Source organism: Salmo salar, chromosome ssa07 (genome assembly GCF_905237065.1).
Source record: "Salmo salar chromosome ssa07, Ssal_v3.1, whole genome shotgun sequence".
NCBI classification, from domain to species: domain Eukaryota; kingdom Metazoa; phylum Chordata; class Actinopteri; order Salmoniformes; family Salmonidae; genus Salmo; species Salmo salar.
Window position 1 is genome coordinate 45109106 of NC_059448.1, and position 23271 is coordinate 45132376.

At 45.1% G+C, this 23271-nt stretch overlaps 1 protein-coding gene across 12 annotated transcripts in view; it reads left to right on the forward strand.

Moving 5' to 3' along the window:
- LOC106609364 (myotubularin-related protein 5) overlaps positions 1-23271 on the forward strand; it is a 90598-nt gene that overhangs the window by 61924 nt on the left and 5403 nt on the right. For 6 of the 12 annotated variants that reach the window (XM_014208124.2, XM_014208126.2, XM_014208128.2 and 3 more), the window contains 25 exons: positions 2646-2723; positions 2982-3095; positions 3351-3479; positions 3581-3679; positions 5827-6037; positions 6547-6659; positions 6931-7080; positions 7374-7442; positions 7571-7729; positions 7908-8200; positions 8441-8613; positions 8890-8963; positions 10615-10807; positions 10899-11026; positions 11244-11419; positions 12811-12947; positions 13144-13351; positions 13784-13998; positions 14294-14431; positions 15974-16069; positions 16395-16469; positions 18174-18346; positions 18471-18647; positions 19048-19149; positions 19362-19547. In XM_014208124.2, the coding sequence (XP_014063599.1) occupies positions 2646-2723; positions 2982-3095; positions 3351-3479; positions 3581-3679; positions 5827-6037; positions 6547-6659; positions 6931-7080; positions 7374-7442; positions 7571-7729; positions 7908-8200; positions 8441-8613; positions 8890-8963; positions 10615-10807; positions 10899-11026; positions 11244-11419; positions 12811-12947; positions 13144-13351; positions 13784-13998; positions 14294-14431; positions 15974-16069; positions 16395-16469; positions 18174-18346; positions 18471-18647; positions 19048-19149; positions 19362-19547 (3666 nt within the window). The remainder of the gene's footprint in view (positions 1-2645; positions 2724-2981; positions 3096-3350; positions 3480-3580; positions 3680-5826; positions 6038-6546; positions 6660-6930; positions 7081-7373; positions 7443-7570; positions 7730-7907; positions 8201-8440; positions 8614-8889; positions 8964-10614; positions 10808-10898; positions 11027-11243; positions 11420-12810; positions 12948-13143; positions 13352-13783; positions 13999-14293; positions 14432-15973; positions 16070-16394; positions 16470-18173; positions 18347-18470; positions 18648-19047; positions 19150-19361; positions 19548-23271) is intronic. The other 6 variants (XM_014208130.2, XM_014208135.2, XM_014208127.2 and 3 more) reach the window with 5 other exon arrangements.

Here is a 23271-nt window from a genome sequence, read left to right on the forward strand (position 1 = left end):
CACGTTAACCCAACACAGGGACTCCCACTATGCATTACCCTGAACCATGTACAGCTATAATGGTTTAACCACAGCACCACATTAAGATGTTGATTTACTACTTCTGAACCAACTCCTTTTCTAAATAAGATCAAGTTCCTTATTGTAATCGAGCTTCTCACTGCCAGCACAGTCTGGAAATTCCTCTTGTTCAGATAAGATCCATGTTATCTAAAACATATCTGATTTCCTGACTGGGCCTGCCTATCATTGGTATCTGCCGGCTGGTTTAAGCATTTATTCCTATGTGGAGTAGAGGAGAGCCATGCCATAGCTTTCCCATCAATAGCTACAACAAACAAATGGTGGCAGATTTTATTTATTCAATGATTCTTGTTGATATTGTAAGCAATCATGTGTTTGTGGGAAATTACTTTGTGAGATCAGAATCGTAAATTCTAATTGTAAGATATCGGAACTACCATTACACACCCCTATAAAACAAATGACCCATGCGTCACAACTATAAAAACAATGCAGTCATGAACTGTTCATGAGGATATGTCTGTTTTTAGATTCACAATTGGTGTGAGTTGCCACGTGCTGAGTTTACTGTAATGTGCAGAGCTTACTGTAATACACAGTAGTCCGATAAAGAATTATGAAAGAATGGATCTTCGCATCTTCAATGAATGAAATGATACTACAATCTGCAGCCAAAAGAGGAGTTTTTTTGTTTGCCTGTATGACATTGGCATTGATTCCCACAGCCCAAACAGTGTGTGTTTGTGTTATCAGAGTTGGACCAGAGGGAGAAGATGAATTATAGAATCTGACATGCTGTCCCACATGAGAAATATTTGGGAACATATTATTCCCTAGATAAATTTGTCTTCCTCCCCTCATTTCTTTATCAGGATAAGAGTCAAGTTGTATGTTTTAATATGAAGGAACATTTGATATGGACTTGCGTAGATTGCTCAGAATATTGCCAGACAGACTTTGCTCGGAACTTTTCAAAATGCATACTTCATTAGTTTTTTGGCTCTTTTCTTAACTGTTATAGAAGAAATCCTTTTTGGGTTGTTTTCTGACACAAGTCTATGGTGAATTATATTTTAGTACATGTGACAGTATACAGTGTTTATGCTTTTGTAACTCTCTGAGGCCAATGGGGTTTATCTCAGGCCGGTCTCTATGATCTCTATTGGCTGGAGGGCACGAAACATGAGCCATACTCAATTTGCACGGTTACTAGCCAATCTGTTACGGCTAGACTGAACAGGAGAGGAGGGAGGGACATAAGTGAGGGAAAGGGGGGCGAGAGGGAAAGCAAGAAAAGGCAAAAGAGAGAATGAGACTGGGTTAGGCTGTTATTGTGTCCTCTCGGTCAGAGGTACATTGAAAAGGACCTGCTCCTAAACCGGTATACTTTTCCATTTGTCTGTCATTACCATGTTTAAACATTCCTTGGTGTTTGATGAACAACACAGTAGAAAGAGCTAGGTACCAGCTAATACCTGCTCTGGTAAGTAATAGGGACTGTAACATTCTTCCATCTCAGAACAACCAGTCCTGTGATGGGACCTGACCATTCTACAATACAATATACAGGCCTCTCCCTCTTCCCTCTGTTCTTTCCTCCTTTCTTTTCTTCCCTGTCTCCCTCTGTCCTAACCTGTGTGGGCCATAGAGACTTGTAGTGCTGGCCCGGTGACCCTGCATGGCTGGAATGAGACCAGAGCCCTGTAATGCAGGGAGAATTTCACTGGAAGTGCTCGTCCTTTGTTGTGTCCTGAGTCAATAAAACACTTTGCGTGCATGTGACGTGTATGCACACATGCTTCCTTCCATAACCAATGAAGCACAGTGTGAGTGTGTGTGTGGGGTCCATTCCACCCTGCATTTGCCTGTCTGCACTGTCAGTCTGTGCGGCGCCAGCCCCAGGACCCATGGCCCTGTCAGTCTGGATGGGGTCTGACCTGCGTTGTCAGGAGGGACACATTTCCCCAGTCCCAGCCTCCGCCTCCCAGCCGGCTCACGTAACATAACAGGCCTGAGTCTAAGTGACCTTCACCCAGACCAGCACAGAGAGGATAATTGCAGAGCGTGAAAAGCGATAGCTTTTGCAACTGGACGGATAATTAATTTGTTTAATCATCTGGAAAAGTTATGTGGGTGGTGGGGGTTGGTGGAGTGCAGTGTGTGTATGGAGGGGGGTGGTGGGTGAAGGTAGTTGCAGCGATGCTTCTAGAGATAGTTGGGCAGCAACCGCTGGGTGTGGGCTTATCTAGGTACTCTGCTGCTCTCAACGATTAGCTGAATTAATTCACCTCACCATCCCCAAACATAAATAGGACTGTGAATAGGAGATTCTGCAGCTAATTTAGTTAATGGGTGTTTGCTGCTTAGTCTGAAGCCACATGTCTCACTTATGAGAGGGGCTTCCTAGAATTCTCATCTTCTTAAAAGCTTCTGACAGCATATTGTAATTTATGGTACCCAATGAAGCACTGTCCGAAAGCCAAAATATAGCAGCAGCTGCTGTAGGATTGATATCCTTTATAATATTGATGAACTGAACAGATGTAATGAGAAGACTGTTGGATTATATTTTTTGTCCATGTTATTGTAATGTGATTCCTGCCATCTTGTTGCGTTTGTAGGTGTTGGACCCAGAGCTGGAGATAGCTGACCATGCCTTCCCCCCTTCCTCCACACAACCCTCCACACTCAAGATCCAGGTAATGTAGAGCCCTTCTATCCTCGGTGGAAGGTGTTTGTGGAAAAAGTATGAATAAAATTGCACTCACTACTGTAAGTCGCTCTGGATAAGAGCGTCTGCTAAATGACTCAAATGTAAATGTGAGAAAGTCCCTGTTCCTTTGTTTGGGGCAATGCTGCAGCAAGGTCTCTGGATTTATGAGCTTTCCCAGGCTTACTGTCCAGCTGTCCCATACTTACCCCTCAGTATGTTATAATTCCCTGTCTGTGTGTTGCAGGATAAGGAGATCCGGGGGGTGTTTCTGTGGCTGTTCGGCCAGCTGTTCCATGGCTATCGCTGGTGTTTACACATCATCCGGATCCATCCTGAACCAGTCATCCGCTTCCATAAGGTACACATCACCTTCTACCTCTCGGAACTTAATTCCTAAGGTGATAGATTATGTTGTGTTCATACAAGCCTGCAACTAACTACAGTCTTTATGAACACAATGGAATATATCACTTTAATGTCTGCCTGGAGGAGAAAAACATTTAGCTCTAAACAGACCTGCAAACTGTCTGTTTTGAGTCTAACACTTAGAAAAGAAGAGTGGAACACAAGAATCTCAGGCCTGATGAGAGTGTGTGTGTGTGTGTTCCTCCAGGCTGCGTTCCTGGGCCAGAGGGCTCTGACTGAGGATGACTTCCTGATGAAGGTTTTGGACGGTATGGCGTTCGCTGGGTTCATATCGGAGAGAGGTCCGCCTTACAGACCCACAGACCTGTTCGATGACGTGAGTATCCCCCCCCCCACACACACACCTCCCCAATCAGTGGTAAAGATGTGAAGGATAAAGCATTCTAACTTCCTGTTTTTCTTTTCCTGTGTCTACAGCTGATAGCCAATCAGGTGGAGCGTATTCGCCAGGAGGAGTGCAGTCCTCACAAAGTCATGAACCATATCAAGGAGCTAGCCGAGCAGCTCTTCAAAAACGTATGTTGTCCATAAATCTGTTTTTCATTTTTTTATTGATTTTATTTACAGATGTAGGATCATAATTTTATCACCCTTTTGTTGCTGAGAATTTATGCTGATGAGCTTCGTAATTTATGTAAAATTCACTGAAAACCCAAACAAACGTGGTTATTTTAACAGTGTAGGCTGATTTTCACGCCAGCATGGCCCAAGAATATTTTTGGTATCACAGATAGTTCTTTTTTAAATCATGATGTAAGTAGCCATTTTAGGCCCTTTTTAGACCTAAACATGCCTCCTGTAAGACCCTATGATCCGTGAACTGTACATGGAACAGATAACATCTTGTTGTCATTATACTCCTTATAGTGTGCTTTAAAATATGGGGTATGTCTTGAGATAAAAAAAATTCAAAACTCACATTAATTTATTCAACATTAAAACTACTATTCATATCTCAAAAGTATCCTTTTTGATTTTGTTTATTTTAAGACATTGTTTGGAACTATACTCTTAAAACACAGCAAGTTTCCAGTGTGGTCTCTCTGCTACTTTTGAAGAAATTATCCATTTTATACATAGCGTTTGACATAATAGGTCATTAACCAATCACAGCCTCATGTAGGATTGCACGTATAGCAAAAATAAATATCAGCTCGCGCAGAGAAGCAAGAGATTGAACTTCAGTCAACTTCCTGGTTTTCCCCTTTTAGTTAACACTATCAACAAGTCAGGCCCATACTCTACACAGACTGGTGCGCCATAACCAATCAGAGCTGCAGTATCCCTATATGCAAATAGATCATTGCCATATATGGATCTGTGCTGTTCCCTTTGAACTGGACTGTGTTTACAGCATGAGTGGTTGTGTGCAGATACGCTTGTTTTGCATGTGTCCAGGTGTGTACATTTGTTCATATTCTTGGCTATTAAGTGAGTTATTAGCACATTTCTAGTGAGCAATGGGGGAGTGGTTGCTTCCTACAAGATCACAAAATGTGTGCATTTCTAGCCATCTTTGAAAAGCAAGTCAGGTGAAGAGCTTTTTTTCTGTCTTAAAGGGGCAGTGTTTTATTTTGAGACAGGCTTGAATTAGCTAAGTAGCCAATAGGCAGAGGGTAGCATAATTTGTCTTATTCTGTGTAATAATGTTATGGGAATAATAATACATTTTATTTTGGATCAAACACAACATTTTCAGTCACCTCCTTGTCTGAAGGACAAGTGCATAAACAGGTTAATGGCAATCCCTACATGTTTTTTTCAAAAGTCTCATGGAATGTAGGCCTACGTTGAACACCACACATTAGCTGCTACTGTTGGCTGAAAGATAGAACAGCTATTTCCATGTTAAAATGTTATGGGATGCATTTTCTCCATAGTTTTTTATGGTAGGCCACTCTGATAGGCCTACATATGATCAAATAGCCACAGTAGCTTACTTGGCCACTGTTAAAACGGTAACTTAAAGCAGGTACAGCCTCAGTGTTCACAGTAAACGCACGCCAGAAGTTGCACAGAACTTACACAACGTTTGCGCTCAGCAGACCTGAAAGTTGGTCAGTGTCTAATTTTTTGGGAGGTAAAATTGCTTGTAGAGTATATTGTTTAAAACGATGTCTAAAAATGTTTAATAAATTAACGTGTAAAATTGTATTTCAGAAAGTATCGATATTCCATATTTTAGAGAACCTCTTGGTGTCATTAAACTCCTTATAGTGTTATCTGTATCATGTACGGATCATTGGGTCTTACAGAGGAGGCATGTACAGGTCTAAAAAGGGCCTGAAATGTTCACTTTCATGATTTTCTCAAAATGGTTTGTGTTACAATGTACAAAGAGTATCAACCATCCTTCCTCCCAATAAAGTTTCTATGAACAATCTGAGATAACAAAAATATTTTCGGGCCATGCTGACATGGAATCGTCCTATTGCACTTTTCATGTAGCCTACTTTTGGCCAGCTAATAGCCTAACCACCGATCAAGTAACATTATGGACTTAGCGTTCAAATCCTGTTGCTGTGACAATATAGGTCAAATTAAGATCCTCCATCTGTATGTAATGTAGTAACTAAAATAACAAGAGAACACTTACCTCTTTTCTTTGCCCTTTCTCCCCTACACCTTTATGGTCTTTCACCTTTTATTCTCCCCCCCATCAGGAGAACCCATACCCTGCAGTGGCCATGCATAAGGTGCAGCGGCCAGCTGAGAGTCCTGGTCACAATGACCCCAAGAACTTGGCCATCTTCCCTCCGCTGGACGACGTCACGGTCCAGCTCTTCATCGACCACGCCGCCGCCAAGCTCAAGACCGCCCCGCCCGTGGTCAAGGCCGAGCTCAATGGCATGGTGCCCTCCGGACCCCCACTGGGTGAGTGTGCCAGGCTGGGTGGGAAAGACTGAGTGGAGGGGATAGTGGGGGGTGGAGCGTCATAGGCATGAAATGGTGGGATTAAGTAGTGCAGTGAATGGGCGGTTGAAAGACTGATGCAGACATTCCTATTGGGTTGTGGCTTAGAAGTTAGCAGAGATGCCCACATGAGATTGTGTCTGATGGATTGGCTTGATGTCTGATGTAAAGAGGCTGATACAGGCCACCCGACAAGCCTCCAGACAGTCCACTGTGTTAGATAGGACGACCTCTGTGGGACCCATCTCTCAGCATGGGTTTAATTGAGCTGGATTCAGTGTATCTTCACTGTAGACTGATGAGTGTGTCGGGTCCACCCGACAGGCCACCAGACAGTCCACTGTGTTAGATGGGTCACATAGAGGTCATCCTATCTCTCAGCATGGGTTTAATTGAGCTGGATTCAGTGTAGCTTCATTGTAGACTGATGAATGTGATGTAATAACCGCTGATTGGTGGTGTTCCTCCAGAAGACATTGTGGACAGGCATGGTCATGTCCTGGCTAACAGCGCTCGCAGGCTGGAGGTGGTCAGGAACTGCATTACCTACATATTTGACAACAAGATGCTGGAGGCCAAGAAGGTGAGAGACAAGACCACAACAGCATCTCATTGCTCGGCCATTCTGGAATGATAAAAGTTGTTTGAAACTGTGTTAACAATTTAAAGCTGATTCATAGCTAGTTTAGAGGTTTGACCTACATGATAGTCTAGTGACTTTTCATCTTTTGAAAACATAAACATTTTTATAAAAGCAAAATGAAGTTCCTGCACATAACACCTAACCATAAGTATCTTCCTAAAGTTGCCATCTCCTAATATTGTTGTCCTGTGTCTGCTGCCCCCCCCCCCAGCTGATGCCAGCGGTACTACGGGCGCTGAAGGGCCGGGCGGCCAGGGTGTGTCTGACCCAGGAGCTCAACCAGCACGTCCTGCAGAACCGAGCTGTGCTGGACGACCAGCAGTTTGACTACATCGTCCGCATGATGAACTGCACCTTACAGGTACATGCCGACGCCACAAAAACATCTCTCTCTTATACACAAAGTTCTATTGTAGACCGCAGCACACGGTCGGGTTCAGTACATAGAACGGGCTGTATTGAAGGAGTTCTGAAAGCAATAACTTTAACTCCTTGGGACTTTTTCAAAACAGTGCAATGCTACCTATTTTTACACTGCAATGGAGGCCTTTATATTTTCATAAGATCATATACTGAATAATGGAGCCTAGTCGGTGGCGTTGGAATGACTGACATTGTGAGTGTGGCGATGTTGACCTCTATTCTCCTACTCAGGACTGCTCCCACATGGATGAACACGGTATTGCAGCCATCCTCCTTCCCCTGGTCACGGCCTTCTGCAGAGTAAGTCCCAAAAACCAACAAGTCTTATTCAACACAAAAGAAACAAATCATTGATCATTGTCCTCGTATCTTTCAAAGTGGTCTGTTTCTAAAGCTTCTGTGTGGCCTTGTGTGTTTGTGTCTGGCAGAAATTAGGCGCGGGCATCACCCAGTTTGCCTACAGCTGTGTGCAGGAGCACATGGTGTGGACGAACATGCAGTTCTGGGAGGCCATGTTCTACAGTGATGTCCAGAACCACATCAGAGCCCTGTATCTGGAGGCAGACGGGGGGGAGCTGTCCACCTCTGTAAGAACAGACCCTACAATTACACAACGAGCAGAACCGTTTTTTAAGCTAACGCTCCTGTATATTAGTATCAAACACAGCAATAAAAACATACCTTTTCCGTGATAATGGTACTTAGTCCTTGGAGTACATCCTTACATTGACCCCATCTGACCTTTCCCCTTCCACCCCCCCCCAGTCTCACGGTCAGCAGGAGTCTGGTCCAGCAGCAGGAGGTCAGGAGCTGCTGGGTGCTCTGGAGCTGGCGTCAGAGCAGAGCAGGCTGTGGCCCACGCTCAGCAAGGAGCAGCAGAGTGAGCGCGTGCAGAAGGAGGAGAGCACGGTGTTCAGCCAGGCCATCCACTACGCCAACCGCATGTCCTACCTGCTGCTGCCCCTGGACACCAGCAAGAACCGCCTGCTCAACAGGTCCGGGATAGGGGACGTGGAGAGTGTTAGCAACAGCTACGTCACCAACAGGTACACCAACAGGTGGGGGATCCACACACACACACACACACACACAAAAACACACTCGACAACAGACAGACAAACGCACCCAACAGCTCCATCACTAACAGACGTGTGAAAAACAGCTTATCAAACAGTGGGCAGCTTTGTAACATCTTACAGTGGAGCCAGCAGCAAACTTATGCCTAGGGATTAGACTTTATCTTTGAAGTTCAAGCTCATATTGGTCGTTCCTAAGATGCCTTTGTTGTTTTTATTTAGCATTGCTGGCAGCATGGCAGAGAGCTACGACACAGAGAGCGGCTTTGAGGACGCTGAGAGCTCTGATGTGGCCAACTCTGTGGTGCGATTTATCAACCGCTTCGTAGACAAAGTGTGTAACGAAAGTGGGGTGACCAACGAGCACCTCAAGGCACTACACACCATGATACCAGGTAGGAATCTCCATTTTGTGTTTTTGGTGCTCGTGTTGTGAACTTTCCTTGACAGATCAGGGTTGTATTCATTAGGCACTAAATGGAAGAAAACGGACTGACGGGGAGGATTCCCTGAAATTGTCCAATAAGAAACACTTGTTTTAGTTTTCCTTTGCAAAGCGTTTTGCTACGGTGTTCCTTAATGAATATGACCCAGGTTTTCTAGAGTTCAAATTGTGCATTAGGAGAGAGTTTTAATCAGTTTCTCTCTCTCCCTCCTGTGTTGTTCCACAGACATCGTTCAGATGCACATCGAGACGCTGGATGCAGTCCACAGGGAGAGTAAGCGACTGCCACCGATCCAAAAGGTAACCAATTCCTTATTTTACATTACGCTGGACAAAAGCCACGCAGAGCCCCGCCCCAGGCCAGCCGCGCTCAACCCCCTCTCCACCAATCCGTGCTCAGTGTCACAGTGCCACACCCACGGCAGGTACGTCTGTCCCAGCGACAGCACCATGTGTGACTCATACTACTACGCCTGAGCCGTGCATGCTGGGTTGATGTAGTTACCCTCTCAGAAGCCGGGGTCTCGTTCATTTGGAACTAAAATGGGAGATTTTTTTTTGAAAAGGAGGTACTACCAAACTTTGACCAATACGAACAAGAACGTGGATTTCCTGTTTTCATTACATTTTCTCCCATTAGTGCCTACTGAACGTGAACCTGGTAGATGACTACAGCCTGAGCAGTGTATGCTGGAGGTTGTAGTTCTCAGTGACCTGGTTGACTACAGCCTGCGTCACTGACTCTTGTGCCTTCAGACAGAAGGGTGCAGTTTGCTCTGGTTGTTCTGTGGAGTTTTCTGCCAGCAGTTGGAGAGGGATAGTAGCTTGGCACGGCATCATCGGCATGTCTGTTGTGTTAATGGCAACTAAGCATTGTCATAGCATATGCATCAACCAAGAGCTCAGGGATGCCCTGTATCAGATATCTGTCCAATTGGATCTCACCTCAGAGCGCCTCACATTTGACCTGATCCCACCTCCCAGAATGCTCTCAATTTTTTATTTATTCTGCGTGAGCGTTCATATCATATGAATTCCAGTTAAATCCTCTCCCAATGAGCTGGATCCAGGGCATTAGGAGTTGCACAACAGATTATGAAATGGGTTACAAAACGAGTGCCTTAACAAATGTTCTATTATGAGTTGAGCTGCTCTGTTTGGTGTAGTTGCCCCAGCGTAGGCCTCTCCAGCGTCGCTGGGCACAGGAAATTATGTCATGCTCTGAGCCAGATGTTCTATTGGTCTTTAACAGAAACTGGACCTGCCGCTCTTCATACTTTGAATACATCTCTATACATCCAAGAATGCTGTTAGATGATTTTGTGAGAAGAATTTTAGAAAATATACAAATGGTTGTAAACATGTTACCTCTTTCGAAGGGGGAAACCCTAAACCACTCAAAATTGCAGTTTATATTATACTAGTCTTAAGAGATTTGAATAGTTTCATATCCAACTTGTTTTACTTGTTGAGCATCAGGGATGTCTTTGCCAAGATCCCACAGGCCAATTGAGATTTAGGCAAACCGCTTATGTAACATTAACAAAAAATTACAAATTGCAATCAAATGTCTCCATTTTTATATCTCCGTTTTCAGCTGTCTGTCGTGTGATACATTTGTGCTTCAGCATGCGATCTGGATTGACGTGTGCCATTTGTTGTGGTGAATTTGTTCTGATAAGATATAGAACCACCAATGTAAGGATGGCTTATATATTTGAGTTCTGTTGGACATAAAGCACGAGCAACTGTCTCCCCCCCCATCCTTACCTACCTTGTCCCTCTACTCAATCTGCTTACTCTTCTCCTTCCATCAATTATCAACTCTTCTTGTTTCTTTACCCCACATCTACCTCTTCTTTATCTTCCTCTGCTCTCCCTCTCTTCTTGTCCACGATCTCTTCCCCCTTTCCTTTTCTCTCCTTCACTCCTCCCTCTCTCCGTGCTGCAGCCCAAGCTTCTGAGGCCCATTCTTCTGGCGGGAGAGGAGCTGGTGATGGACGGCATGCGGGTGCACTTGATCTCAGATGGCCGGGAGGAGGCCACAGGGGCCTTGGGGGGTCCACCCCTCCTCCCTGCCGAGGGGGCCATCTTCCTCACCACCTACCGCCTCATCTTCAAGGGCACGCCCAACGACCCGCTGGGTAAGAGGGTGTTGAAAACACAAACATGCACACGCGTTAGCAGTAACACACACACACTTTCTCTCTAACCCTGAGTGTTGTTGCTGTGCAGTGGGTGAGCAGGTGGTGACGCGGTCGTTCCCCATCGCCTCCCTGACAAAGGAGAAGAGGATCTCTGTCAGTCTGTCCATGGACCAGTTCATACAGGAGGGTCTGCAGCTACGCTCCTGCACTTTCCAGGTACACCTCTACCCTCCATCCTGCCACCCTCATATCCATCACCCTACTGCCTAAACACCAGGCCCCTAGGCCTTCATAGCTTCTCCTCCCTCAACCCTGCTACCCCCCCCCTTCCACACACTCTCATTCTGCATCGTAACGCTCTCCATTTAAAATTTGACAGAACACTCATTAGTGTTTTTCTGACACTCCTAATATCTCTCTCCTCCTCCTGTAGCTGCTGAAGATAGCTTTTGATGAGGAGGTGGCGTCGGACCTGGCCGAGGTGTTCCGGAAGCACATGCACAAGCTCCGCTACCCACAGCACGTCCAGGGAACCTTCGCCTTCACCGTGGGCCAGAGTGGCAAGACGTTGGTCGAACACAAGACCAAGGACAAGAACCAGTCAATAAAGTAAGACGAGACGAATATAACACACACTCACGTCAACCACAAGAACCAAAACGGCGCTAAAAGGAAACAGGAAGCGCATGCACACGCCAAACACATTTCAATACACATCAGCATTGTATAAAACGTCAGTACCGCTCCAGTTTTATCGTCAGTCAGCAGAGTAATGAGAAAGTGTAAATCTGTAAGATGTTTCACACCTCTCACATCCTCCAGGTCAAGTACAGGTCAAGTCACAAGTCACAGGTGACACCCCAGCACTGTAATGTGAGCTGAATATACGGCCTGCCCCAAGCAGCAGCCTCTGGAGATATAGTAGTCCACATTATTGCCCTACATTTCATAGTCGTCCTGAAAGTTTAAAGAATATATTAAAACCTTGGGCATTTTTATCTGACGGTCTCTGATTTAAAGTCAGTGTTTGGTGTGATGCAATAATAAAACAGGATTTATAGACTATTTGCTTGCTTTTGAAACTATTACTATTTGTAAGTGCTTCAGTGAGTGTGAACCCTTGTTCTTGTGTAACCACCAATGGGCCATATAGCATGCAGACTGTTTAGTTCTGCTGGCTGCACACTGACTTATTCCAGGCCTGGTCAGTACAGAGGAATGCAGCTTCACATCCTACACTCTATTCTGTCCACTGTCACTGCCAGTAGACCCCCAGAGTCCCCTTATACTTTATCATCCCCCACTCTCTCCATTTCCCCCCCTCTCTCTCTGTTGCTCTCACTCTGTGTGTATCTCTCTCCCCCCGTCACTCCTTCCTTTTTTTCTCTCTCATGTGGGGTATGAAAAGAGCATGAGCTTCTCTGAGAGCTGGCTTCTATCTGTTGAATAATGCAGCAGTGGAAACAGTGACGGCTCCTCCGTGTTTGTCCCTGGTGTTTCCATCTCCTCCCCGAGTCTTCACGCCACTAAAAGACTCCATTCATTCAGTGATATTAACCACACGACAATGCAGGCCCAACCCCCCCTGCAGCAGTGAGCAAGCTCAACTAGCAGTCTTTTAATGCATTCATTAGCTTTAATTATGCATACAGACTACCACCAAGTCTGCATTAGGGATGTGCCTTGGATTTAATTGACCGGTTATTTAAACTTCTAAGTACCACTCAGTGCATTTGTACCTTTAAATGTCTAACCAGGGTTGTATTCACTTGACATGAAATGGGAGCAAACGGGCCAAAACAGGGAGGTGCAATCTAAACTTGTTCAATAAGAAACACTTGTTTTCATTTTCCGTTGCAAAGTGTTTTGCTACGGTGTGCCCAAATGAATATGACCCAGGAAGTAGACGTCATTAAGTTAACTATGTTGTGAACCCTTTTATGTCTCTCTCTCTTCCCTCTACTCCTCCTCTTACCTTTTCTCCCTCCACCCTTCCTAAGAACACTTTCCAAAAACCTGGTGAAGAGTGCCAAGAGGACGATCGGTCGACAGTATGTGACCCGGAAGAAGTACTCACCTCCCACCTGGGAGAACAGGAGCAGCCTGCAGTCAGAGCTGGATGAGGATGAGATCTCCGGTAGGCCATGGTGTTGACAACTCAAGCAGTAACGTCAAGGTTTAGGGCGGCATTTTGACTTAAAATCCATGCACTCCCATTGACATAAATACATGTCTTATGTAAAAGTCTTGAGTTGCTGTTGAATGGTCTCTACAGTGTTTGATCTGAGGTAGTAGGCCAGTGTACACTGTCTCTGACTGTGTCTCTGCTACAGTCTCAGAGGAGTTGGACCAGGGCTCCCTCACCCTGTCTTCCACCATCCGCTCCTCGGACAGACAGACCATGAGCAACGTGGTGGAGCGTGCCTGTTGCCGTGACTATCAGCGGCTAGGACTGGGCACGCTCAGTAACAGCCTGACGCGCTCCAAGAACGAGCCCTTCCGCATCTCCACCGTCAACCGCATGTACACCGTCTGCAGGAGGTAAGTTCACGGTCCAACCGCAGAAAGAACAGGTTTTTACGACGGGTTCACGGTCAAATCTCATGTGGGACTCCCTAAAAACATGCCACTTCGACACGTTTTTAGCGGATATCAATCGCATGTGGTAGGTTTATGGTCAAATCGTATATGGACCATGTTTCAAGTAACTTCCTGAGTTTAGTCTCTAAGCACTGCGTTCAGGTTGAATGCCTTCTTGATTCAAGTACACGTTTGATCTTAACGTTTATATAACTTAACATTTGTCATTTTACTCTATGACTTGATATGCAGAGTGGGCCAATGAGCAAACTATATTTTAACACATGACATTATCTTGTGGTCATGACATTCTGCAGTGACATGAACAGAATGTCATCTCAACCCTAACTCCCTCTGCGCTCTCTCTCTCTATCTCTATCTGTGTGTTACCAGTTACCCCGGCCTGTTGATCGTGCCCCAGAGCATCCCGGACTCCACCATCCAGCGCATCTCCCGCTGTTACAGACAGAACCGTTTCCCTGTGGTGTGCTGGAGGAACTCTCGTACCAAGGCTGTGCTGCTGCGCTCTGCAGGCCTCCATGCTAAGGGAGTGGTGGGCTTCTTCAAGTCCCCCAATGCCCCCAGCGCCGGTACGACACACACTAAAAGTTAGTTAGATGGTGTCTTTAAGGGAATGACTGGGGATGTTGGGCTTTGTTTAGGAATAATAAAACACGGCAAACCACTCCAAAGCCAGCTATATCAGTAGCAATGTTATGTGAAAGTATAAGAATGTGATCGAGAAAGTCTCAACTCATCAGAAACAATGAGCAAATAGACCAACACTTTAGATGCATAGAAATGCACAATGCACAGCTCATGCCCCTTATAGCTTGAGCAGCATTTTTTTGTCTTTTTTTTAGCAAAAACTAGTGGTGATTGACAGTTGTGATCCTTCCCCAGGCCCCTCCCAGGCCGACTCGACCAGCCTGGAGCAGGAGAAGTACATGCAGGCGATCATCAGCTCCATGCCCTCCTACTGTGAGCCCAGTGGCAGGAACACACTCGGTGGCTTCACCTCCACTCACATGAGCACCTCAGGTAGGGGACACACACATCCAGCTTTTGGCCCAATTTTTTTTAAATGAAAATCCAATAAAATTGACACCGGCCAATTGTCCCGCAAGAAATAAAATAATCCCATTCCAAAATAATGCTTTTTAGCCTATTCATTGCTGGAAATACCAGTCGATGGAAATACATTTGACCGGTCATGCTTATCGGTCTATAGTTTAATTTGCATAATTAAATTGGCTTGTGTATTTTCGTTAGTCGATATGATTCTTATCACACACTTTTTGGGGGGAGAAATCTGTAAAATAGCACGAGAGCACGAGAGCTGCTGCTACAGCTCCTGTTGCTGCTGGTGTGAAATGTGCTTTTATAAGCCCAGTCATTGCACAACAATTCTAAATGCGTTCGCGTGTTAAAAACAGTCACCATAAAAAAAAAAACACTATATTTCTCAGCTGGTAATTGAAGCACCATTCAAGTGCTTAGGCAACAGTAGGCATGATTCTGCAGGTCACACACCACTTTAGAATGTGAGCTGGAGATGGTATGCATTTTGAAAACCTACTTAATTGTGTGAAACCTTAATGTTTCACTTCATATTATGAGGCACGTCTTACCTTGCTTCAATGTAGCTGAGACAAAATCTGTTTCTATAAATGTGGAGGCATTTATTTTCTATAGACTTCCATATGCCAATGAAACAAGTTGCCAAATGTTCAATTTTTTTAAATTGGTTTTCAAATCAACTGTCTTTCATTGTCCAGTAGCCAAAAACACAATCCTAATCATATTAGCAATCCATGCTAGTTGTTGCATCTTTAGATCTCCGATCCTTCTACATTTCTAATGGATATTTTCATCTCACATGAATCCGCTTGCATGTGCAGTGTGCTTTTGACAACGGTGTTTTCCCGCTAATTGCATTATGGAACTAACATTAGCGTGTAGCCTATAACTGCCGTGTGCACATTGCTGCGCTTATAATGTGATTAAATAATAGTTTATCAACATTTTAAGCTAAATGTTCTGATCTGTGTATGAGTCTCAATGCTTTTTAAAGTAATTTTGATGTACTGGTTATATGAATTTGGAATCTATCGTTCCCCAAATGTCCCAGAGTCCGTTTGGAATAGGCAATTTATTTCTCGCACAGAACGACAAGCTGACCCAATAGAATAGGTCAGCTTTTCTACAATGGGGGACAGTAGATTGACACAGGCTAGTGATTTTCCTGCTCGTTACTGGTCTTGTCTTCGCTGAGGAAAAGTAAATGTGGACAGTTATTCTAACATCTTCAAAGTGCGCTTCGGAATTTGGAAGGACGCGAGCCATTGCATCCTCGAGTGGCATGTACTGTTAAGTGCATTATCGGAATCTAAATGTGATTTGAGTCATTCTGAGCACCGTGGGTGGACGCCCTAATCAGGTTTCACACCCAATGCATATAGGTCCGGTATATTTAAAATGCTGTCGATCAAATATCCAGCTCCGCATTTTCCTAACGGAAACCCTGAAGCACATACACTCTTAAGCCAGAGTTTGTGACGCTTTGCTTGTGTCTATCTCCAGACTCGTCAGATAAGCTGAGGCAGCCTAAGATTGGAGCTCTGATGAAACAGGTGATGGGAGGCAAGGAGCACATACCTGGAACCTTCAGCCGCGGAGGTGAGATTGTGGTTTTACTGTGTTTGTGTGGGTGTATGTGGTTGTGTTACTTGCATCAATTAGTTCATAGAAACTTCCTTTGCAAGGAATGCCTTATATTTCTAGGTTTGGTTTGGGATTGTATTGTGGCTTGCCCTACAATTACCTGCCAAGGAACATTCACTGGAACTAACCCAAAAGAGGAATGGGGGTTGTTACCTTAATAATAACCAATCTCCATAGTGTATCCATATTTGGGCCTGTGTGTGTGTGTGTGTGAAACCGTCTCCCCCTATCGTCTATGGTGTTGGTTAACGGACATCATCTCTGTGTCATTTGACCTCAGCTCTGGGTCAAAGGGCGAGGGTCATCTCCCTCTCTCAGCCCAGAGTTTCAGGCAAGGCCAGAAACCCCCCTGGAGGTACAGTATGCACCGACCCCTGACTCCCTGTCTCCCCAATCTAACCAATCAGGACTCTTAACAGTGATGTCAGTCTGTGTTGGCTGGCGTCCCCGCCTGTCGGTCCCTCTTCCCTGTGATGTCCTAGTGTGTCTCGCTCTCAGGACTAACTTTTTGTTGTCCAATCTCTTTGTTGGAGAGATTCTCTACCTTTCAAGGCGTCTGTTTGCATGCTTTTCTAGTGGGCCGTCAACTCTACACACACTGCTGCAGATCGTCCTGTTTGTCCATGTTTCTGTTCTGTGTTTGATTACTACTGTGTGCTGTGAGTGGTCTGATGACTCATGTTTTCCCAGCGTTGTTTGGTTTGGCACATCGTTTTCACATATAGCCTATTGAGCAAAATAGGTCAATCTTACTATAGTTGTTCAATTATTTATACCTTGGAGTACTTTTTTATCAGCATGGCTTTCAGTTAGTCTAGTGGTATAGAGTACAATGAATGTATGTGCCACTGCCACTGCATAAATGGCTTGTGTGTGTTGATAATGGCAAACTTGGAGAGTGCATACTGTATGTGTGTGTGATACCCCCCTCTAAAACCTCTACCTGTATGTGTGTGTGATAACCCCCTCTAAAACCTCTCCCTGTATGTGTGTATGTGATAACCCCCTCTAAAACCTCTACCTGTATGTGTGTGTGTGTGTGTGATACCCCCCTCTAAAACCTCTCCCTGTATGTGTGTGTGATAACCCCCTCTAAAACCTCTCCCTGTATGTATGTATGTGTGATACCCCCCTCTAAAACCTCTCCCTGTATGTATGTATGTGTGATACCCCCCTCTAAAACCTCTCCCTGTATGTATGTATGTGTGATAACCCCCTCTAAAACCTCTCCCTGTATGTATGTATGTGTGATAACCCCCTCTAAAACCTCTCCCTGTATGTGTGTATGTGTGATAACCCCCTCTAAAACCTCTACCTGTATGTATGTGTGTGTGATACCCCCCTCTAAAACCTCTACCTGTATGTGTGTGTGATAACCCCCTCTAAAACCTCTCCCTGTATGTGTGTGTGATAACCCCCTCTAAAACCTCTACCTGTGTGTGTGTGTGTGTGTGTGTGTGTGTGTGTGTGTGTGTGTGTGTGTGTGTGTGAGATAACCCCCTCTAAAACCTCTACCTGTGTGTGTGTGTGTGTGATAACCCCCTCTAAAACCTCTACCTGTGTGTGTGTGTGTGTGATAACCCCCTCTAAAACCTCTACCTGTGTGTGTGTGTGAAAACCCCCCAAAACCTCTACTGTGTGTGTGTGATAACCCCCTCTAAAACCTCTACCTGTGTGTGTGTGTGATAACCCCCTCTAAAACCTCTCCCTGTGTGTGTGTGTGAATAACCCCCTCTAAAACCTCTCCCTGTATGTGTGTGTGTGTGATAACCCCCTCTAAAACCTCTACCTGTATGTGTGTGTGTGTGTGATAACCCCCTCTAAAACCTCTACCTGTATGTGTGTGTGTGTGTGATAACCCCCTCTAAAACCTCTACCTGTATGTGTGTGTGTGTGACAACCCCCTCTAAAACCTCTACCTGTATGTGTGTGTGTGTGACAACCCCCTCTAAAACCTCTACCTGTATGTGTGTGTGTGATAACCCCCTCTAAAACCTCTACCTGTATGTGTGTGTGATACCCCCCTCTAAAACCTCTACCCTGTATGTGTGTGATCCAGGGAAGTGGGGCAGTATCCGGGGCAGTGGGCGTCTGAGTGCCTACAACCCAGAAGTGGGGAACAGGCTGTCCAGTAAGGAGTCTCCCCAGCCCAACGGGGGCCCCAGCGAGGCCCTGTTCCTCACACAGCAGAGGGCCTACCTCTACATCATCGGAGACAAGACACAGCTCAAAGTAACTGCCAATACACAATACTACACTAGACTGTCTACTTATTTAATATTGACTCAATATCCCAGAAGTCTTTGGAGGTCTTGTTGTCATTGAAACTTGTCCCCTGTTTGTCCCATGTCATCAGGGTGGGAAGCAGGACTCGTTCCAGCAGTGGGAGGTGGTGCCCATCGAGGTGTGCGATGTGCGTCAGGTGAAGAACAGCTTTAAGAAGCTGATGAAGGCCTGTGTTCCCAGCTCAGCCACCTCTGAACCCAGCATGACCTTCCACCGCTGCCTGGAAGAGTCCGAATGGATGTGCCTGGTAATGCTCTCATTCATACAGAGTGTGTGTGTGTGTTAGCGTGTGCAACTGTAAAAGTGTATGTATTGTGCAATAGAGAGACCTATGAATGCATTTTGTTTTTGTATGTTAATCCTGACTCTGCATAAGGTAATGTGTGTATGATTTAAGTGTGTTTATCCTGACTCTGCATAAGGTAATGTGTGTATGATGTAAGTATGTTTATCCTGACTCTGCATAAGGTAATGTGTGTATGATGTAAGTATGTTTATCCTGACTCTGCATAAGGTAATGTGTGTATGATGTAAGTATGTTTATCCTGACTCTGCATAAGGTAATGTGTGTAAGTATGTTTATCCTGACTCTGCATAAGGTAATGTGTGTATGATTTAAGTGTGCTAATCATGACGTGTGTGTCCAGCTCCACAGAGTTCTGCAGGTGTCTGTCCTGGTGGTAGAGTTGTTAGACACGGGCTCGTCAGTCATGGTCAGTCTGGAGGACGGCTGGGACGTCACTACTCAGGTATAACACACGTACTCACTAAACATACTCAATGCAAACACACACCTCTCACAGCTAATGTAGGTCAACTTGTACATACATGTGATGCATCGTCTCTCCATGGTCTCAACCCTGTCTCTGCCAGTGCTAATGGTCTCCTCACTCCTCTGTTTAGGTAACCTATAAACAGTCATCCTGTCTGACTATCGCACTGATTCTCGGTCTCTCTCTAGGTGGTGTCTCTGGTCCAGATTCTGTCAGACCCGTACTACCGGACCTTCGATGGCTTCCGTCTGCTGGTGGAGAAGGAGTGGCTGTCGTTTGGCCACAGGTTCAGTCATCGCGGCGCCCAGACCCTGGCCAGCCAGAGCAGCGGCTTCACACCTGTGTTCCTGCAGTTTCTCGACTGTGTGCACCAGGTATGTACGTGTGGGGTTGGGTTTTATGAGTGCAGGTGTGACAGTAAGTGTGTGTTTAACTGTGTCACTGGGTGTTTACATGTCAGCTACATTACCCATATCATCTGGATTCTGCTATTTATCTGTATAGGTGTGTGTCTGAGTAAACATGTGTGTGTGACAGTGAATTTCTTTTTTTCCCCGGCCATTGACGTGGACTTGCATGTATGATGCGTCTCTGGCAGAGGGTTTCAATAGTCCTGTCTGTATTTATGATCCCAGCTTCACAATGTCAGCAGTCAGCAGCAGCAGTTGTCAGCAGCATACCACCCTGCATACCACTGCTGGCTTGCTTCTGAAGCTAAGCAGGGTTGATCCTGGTCAGTCCCTGGATGGGAGACCAGATGCTGCTGGAAGTGGTGTTGGAGGGCCAGTAGGAGGCACTCTTTCCTCTGGTCTAAAAAAATAATAGTGATTGGGGACATTGCCCTGTGTAGGGTGCCGTCTTTCAGATGGGACGTTAAACCGGTGTCCTGACTCTCTGAGGTCATTAAAGATCCCATTGCACTTATCGTAAGAGTAGGGGTGTTAACCCCGGTGTCCTGGCTAAATTCCCAATCTGGCCCTCATACCATCATGGTCACCTAATCATTCCCAGCTTACAATTGGCTCATTCATCCCCCTCCTCTCCCCTGAAACTATTCCCCAGGTTGTTGCTGTAAATGAGAATGTGTTCTCAGTCAACTTACCTGGTAAAATAACGGTAAAATAAAAAATATATATTTAAAAAAATGGCTTGCTCTATTTAACCCCCCTGTTACTGTCAGTAGTGTTATATTACACACACAGGGACGTACACTGTGTGTACAAAACATTAGGAACACCTTCCTAATATTGAGTTGCTTGCCGTTTTGCACTCAGAACAGCATCAATTTAACAGGTGACACGAATAAGGGATCGTAGCTTTCACCTGGTCAGTCATGGAAAGAGCAGGTGTTCCTAATATTTTGTACACTCAGTGTATATGGGTTGTCGTTCCCATAATGAGTGCCTTTTGCGTCCCTTTGATATTTTAAGTAGAAATTGTACACAAATATTGAATTTTAAAATCCTATTATATTAAATGAAGTGCCCTTGAATATAGACCAAATGGAAAAATCAATACATTTTGTGCGTCCTCTTTGACTTGTAGGAAGCTTTTTTCCCACTCAATCCCAATATCATTGTAAAACACTAGTTACTTTTGTTGCTTTGATAGTCATTTCTGAAGATGATTAATTTGAAGGTCAACCCTGCTACGTGAACTCTTTTTAATATGGTGAAACTATTCATTTTTATTATTATTTTTCATTCAAAAGAAACATCTAATAGTCAAATCATGGAGTAAAAGCCGATGAGCTGGTTCTAGTCTTTTTGGCCATTTTCTGGTGTTTTGTGGTAACTGAGTGGGTCGAGCATAACACGTCAACCCTGTTACCCATACAAAGACGGGCTAGAAATGTTTCAACAATTTATTGGTGAAGCTTGCATTGTTGCCCCTCCCTGTTTCACACAACAATCTTCCCTGTTTCCCCTGTCACAAGGGGATTTATGGATGATTCAAGATTTACTATAGTCATTTCTTTAGTTAACCTCTTGAGATGGGGATTTATATATATTTTTTTGTTGAGTTGAACATGTGCTCTATAACAATGTTAAAATTAGGTGAAATAAAACGTTTTTTCCCCCCACTAAGTTACACTACTCAAAAGGCACATAATTGGTGGAATGACCCATATCTCACTAGGATCCTTTCTCTCTCTTTCCCTAGACTCTTTAAATAGTCTTCTTCATGTAAACTATGTTACAAAGCTCAGCCAAGAGCTATTAACCTGGATCAAATATTTCCTGAATGTAATCAGATGAGTACGCTATGTCCGACCATCCTGTTATATGGATGTGCTAGAACAGATTATTTAAGTTTGAACAGGTCTTCCTCCTTTCCCCTTCAGCCAAACATTTGTTTGGGAGAGTGCAGTCTGCTGACTCTGTGGCCTTTTCTCATTTGGGCAAAAGTCTGTCCTAAGTGGTCCAGGAGCGTATCAATTTGAAGGGTAGGCAAATGGAAGAGTTTCCTCCCCTCCTCAAAAGCCACCTTTCATCGAGGATAGTCCTACAGTGCATTCAGAAAGTATTCAGACCTTCACTTTTTACTTTAGACTTATTCTAAAATTGAGGATGTTTAAAAATACCTCATAATGACAAAGTGAAAACAGGTTTTTAGAAATTTTTGCGAATGTATTAAAAATAAAAAAAACATACCTTATTTACATAAGTATTCAGACCCTGGGCCTCCTGAGTGGCGCAGTGCTAGAGGCGTTAGTACAGACCCGGGTTAATTCCCGGTCTGTGCCACAACTGGCCGTGGCCCGGGAATCCCACAGGATGGCACACAATTGGCCCAGCGTCGTTAGGGTAGGGTTTGGCCGGGGGGTCTTTACTTGGCTCATCGCACCCTAGCGACTCCTTGTGGCGGGCTGGGTGCCTGCAGGTTTCTTCTCTGAAACATTGGTGTGGCTGCCTTCCGGGTTAAGCTGGTGGGTGTTAAGGAGCGCGGTTAGGCAGGTCATGTTTCGGAGGACGCATGACTCCACCTTCGTCTCTCGCCCGTTGGGGAGTTGCAGCGATGAGACAAGATTGGAATTGGGGTGGCAGGGGTGAAGAAGAAGAAAAAGGGAATCAGGCCCTTGAAATTGAGCTCAGGTGCATCCTGTTTCCATTGATCATCCTTGAGATGTTTCTACAACTTCATCTGAGTCCACCTGTGGTCAATTCAATTGATTGGACATGATTTGGAAAGGCACACACCTGTCTATATAAGGTCCCACAGTTGACAGTGCATGTCAGAGAAAAAACCAAGCCATGAGGTCGAAGGAATTGTCTGTGGAGCTCAGAGACAGGATTGTGTCGAGGCACAGATCTGGGGAAGGGTACCAAAACATTTCTGCAGCATTGAAGGTCCCCAAGAACACAGTGGCCTCCATCATTCTTAAATGGAAGAAGTTTGGAACCACCAAGACTCTTCCTAGAGCTGGCCGCACTGAGTAATTTGGGGAGAAGGGCCTTGGTCAGGGAGGTGACCAAGAACCCAATTGTCACTCTGACAGTGCTCCAGAGGTTCTTCTGTGGAGATGGGAGAATCTTCCAGAAGGACAACCATCTCTGCAGCACTCCACCAATCAGGCCTTTATGGTAGAGTGGCCGAATGGAAGCCACTCCTCAGTAAAAGGCACATGACAGCCCGCTTGGAGTTTGCTAAAAGGCACCTAGAGGACCATCAGACCATGAGAAGCAAGATTCTCTGGTCTGATGAATCCAAGATTGAACTCTTTGGCCTGAATGCCAAGCGTCATGTCTGGAGGAAACCTGGCACCATCCCTTCGGTGAAGCATGGTGGTGGCAGCATCATGCTATGGGGATGTTTTTCAGCAGCAGGGAAAGGAAGACTTGTCAGGATTGAGGGAAAGATGAACATAGCAAAGTACAGAGAGATCCTTGATAAAAACCTGCTCCAGAGCGCCCAGGACCTCAGACTGGGGCGAAGGTTCACCTTCCAACAGGACAACAACCCTAAGCAGATAGCCAAGACAATGCAGGAGTGGCTTCGGGACAAGTCTCTGAATGTCCTTGAGTGGCCCAGCCAGAGCTCGGACTTGAACCCAATCGAACATCTCTGGAGAGACCTGAAAATAGCTGTGCAGCGATG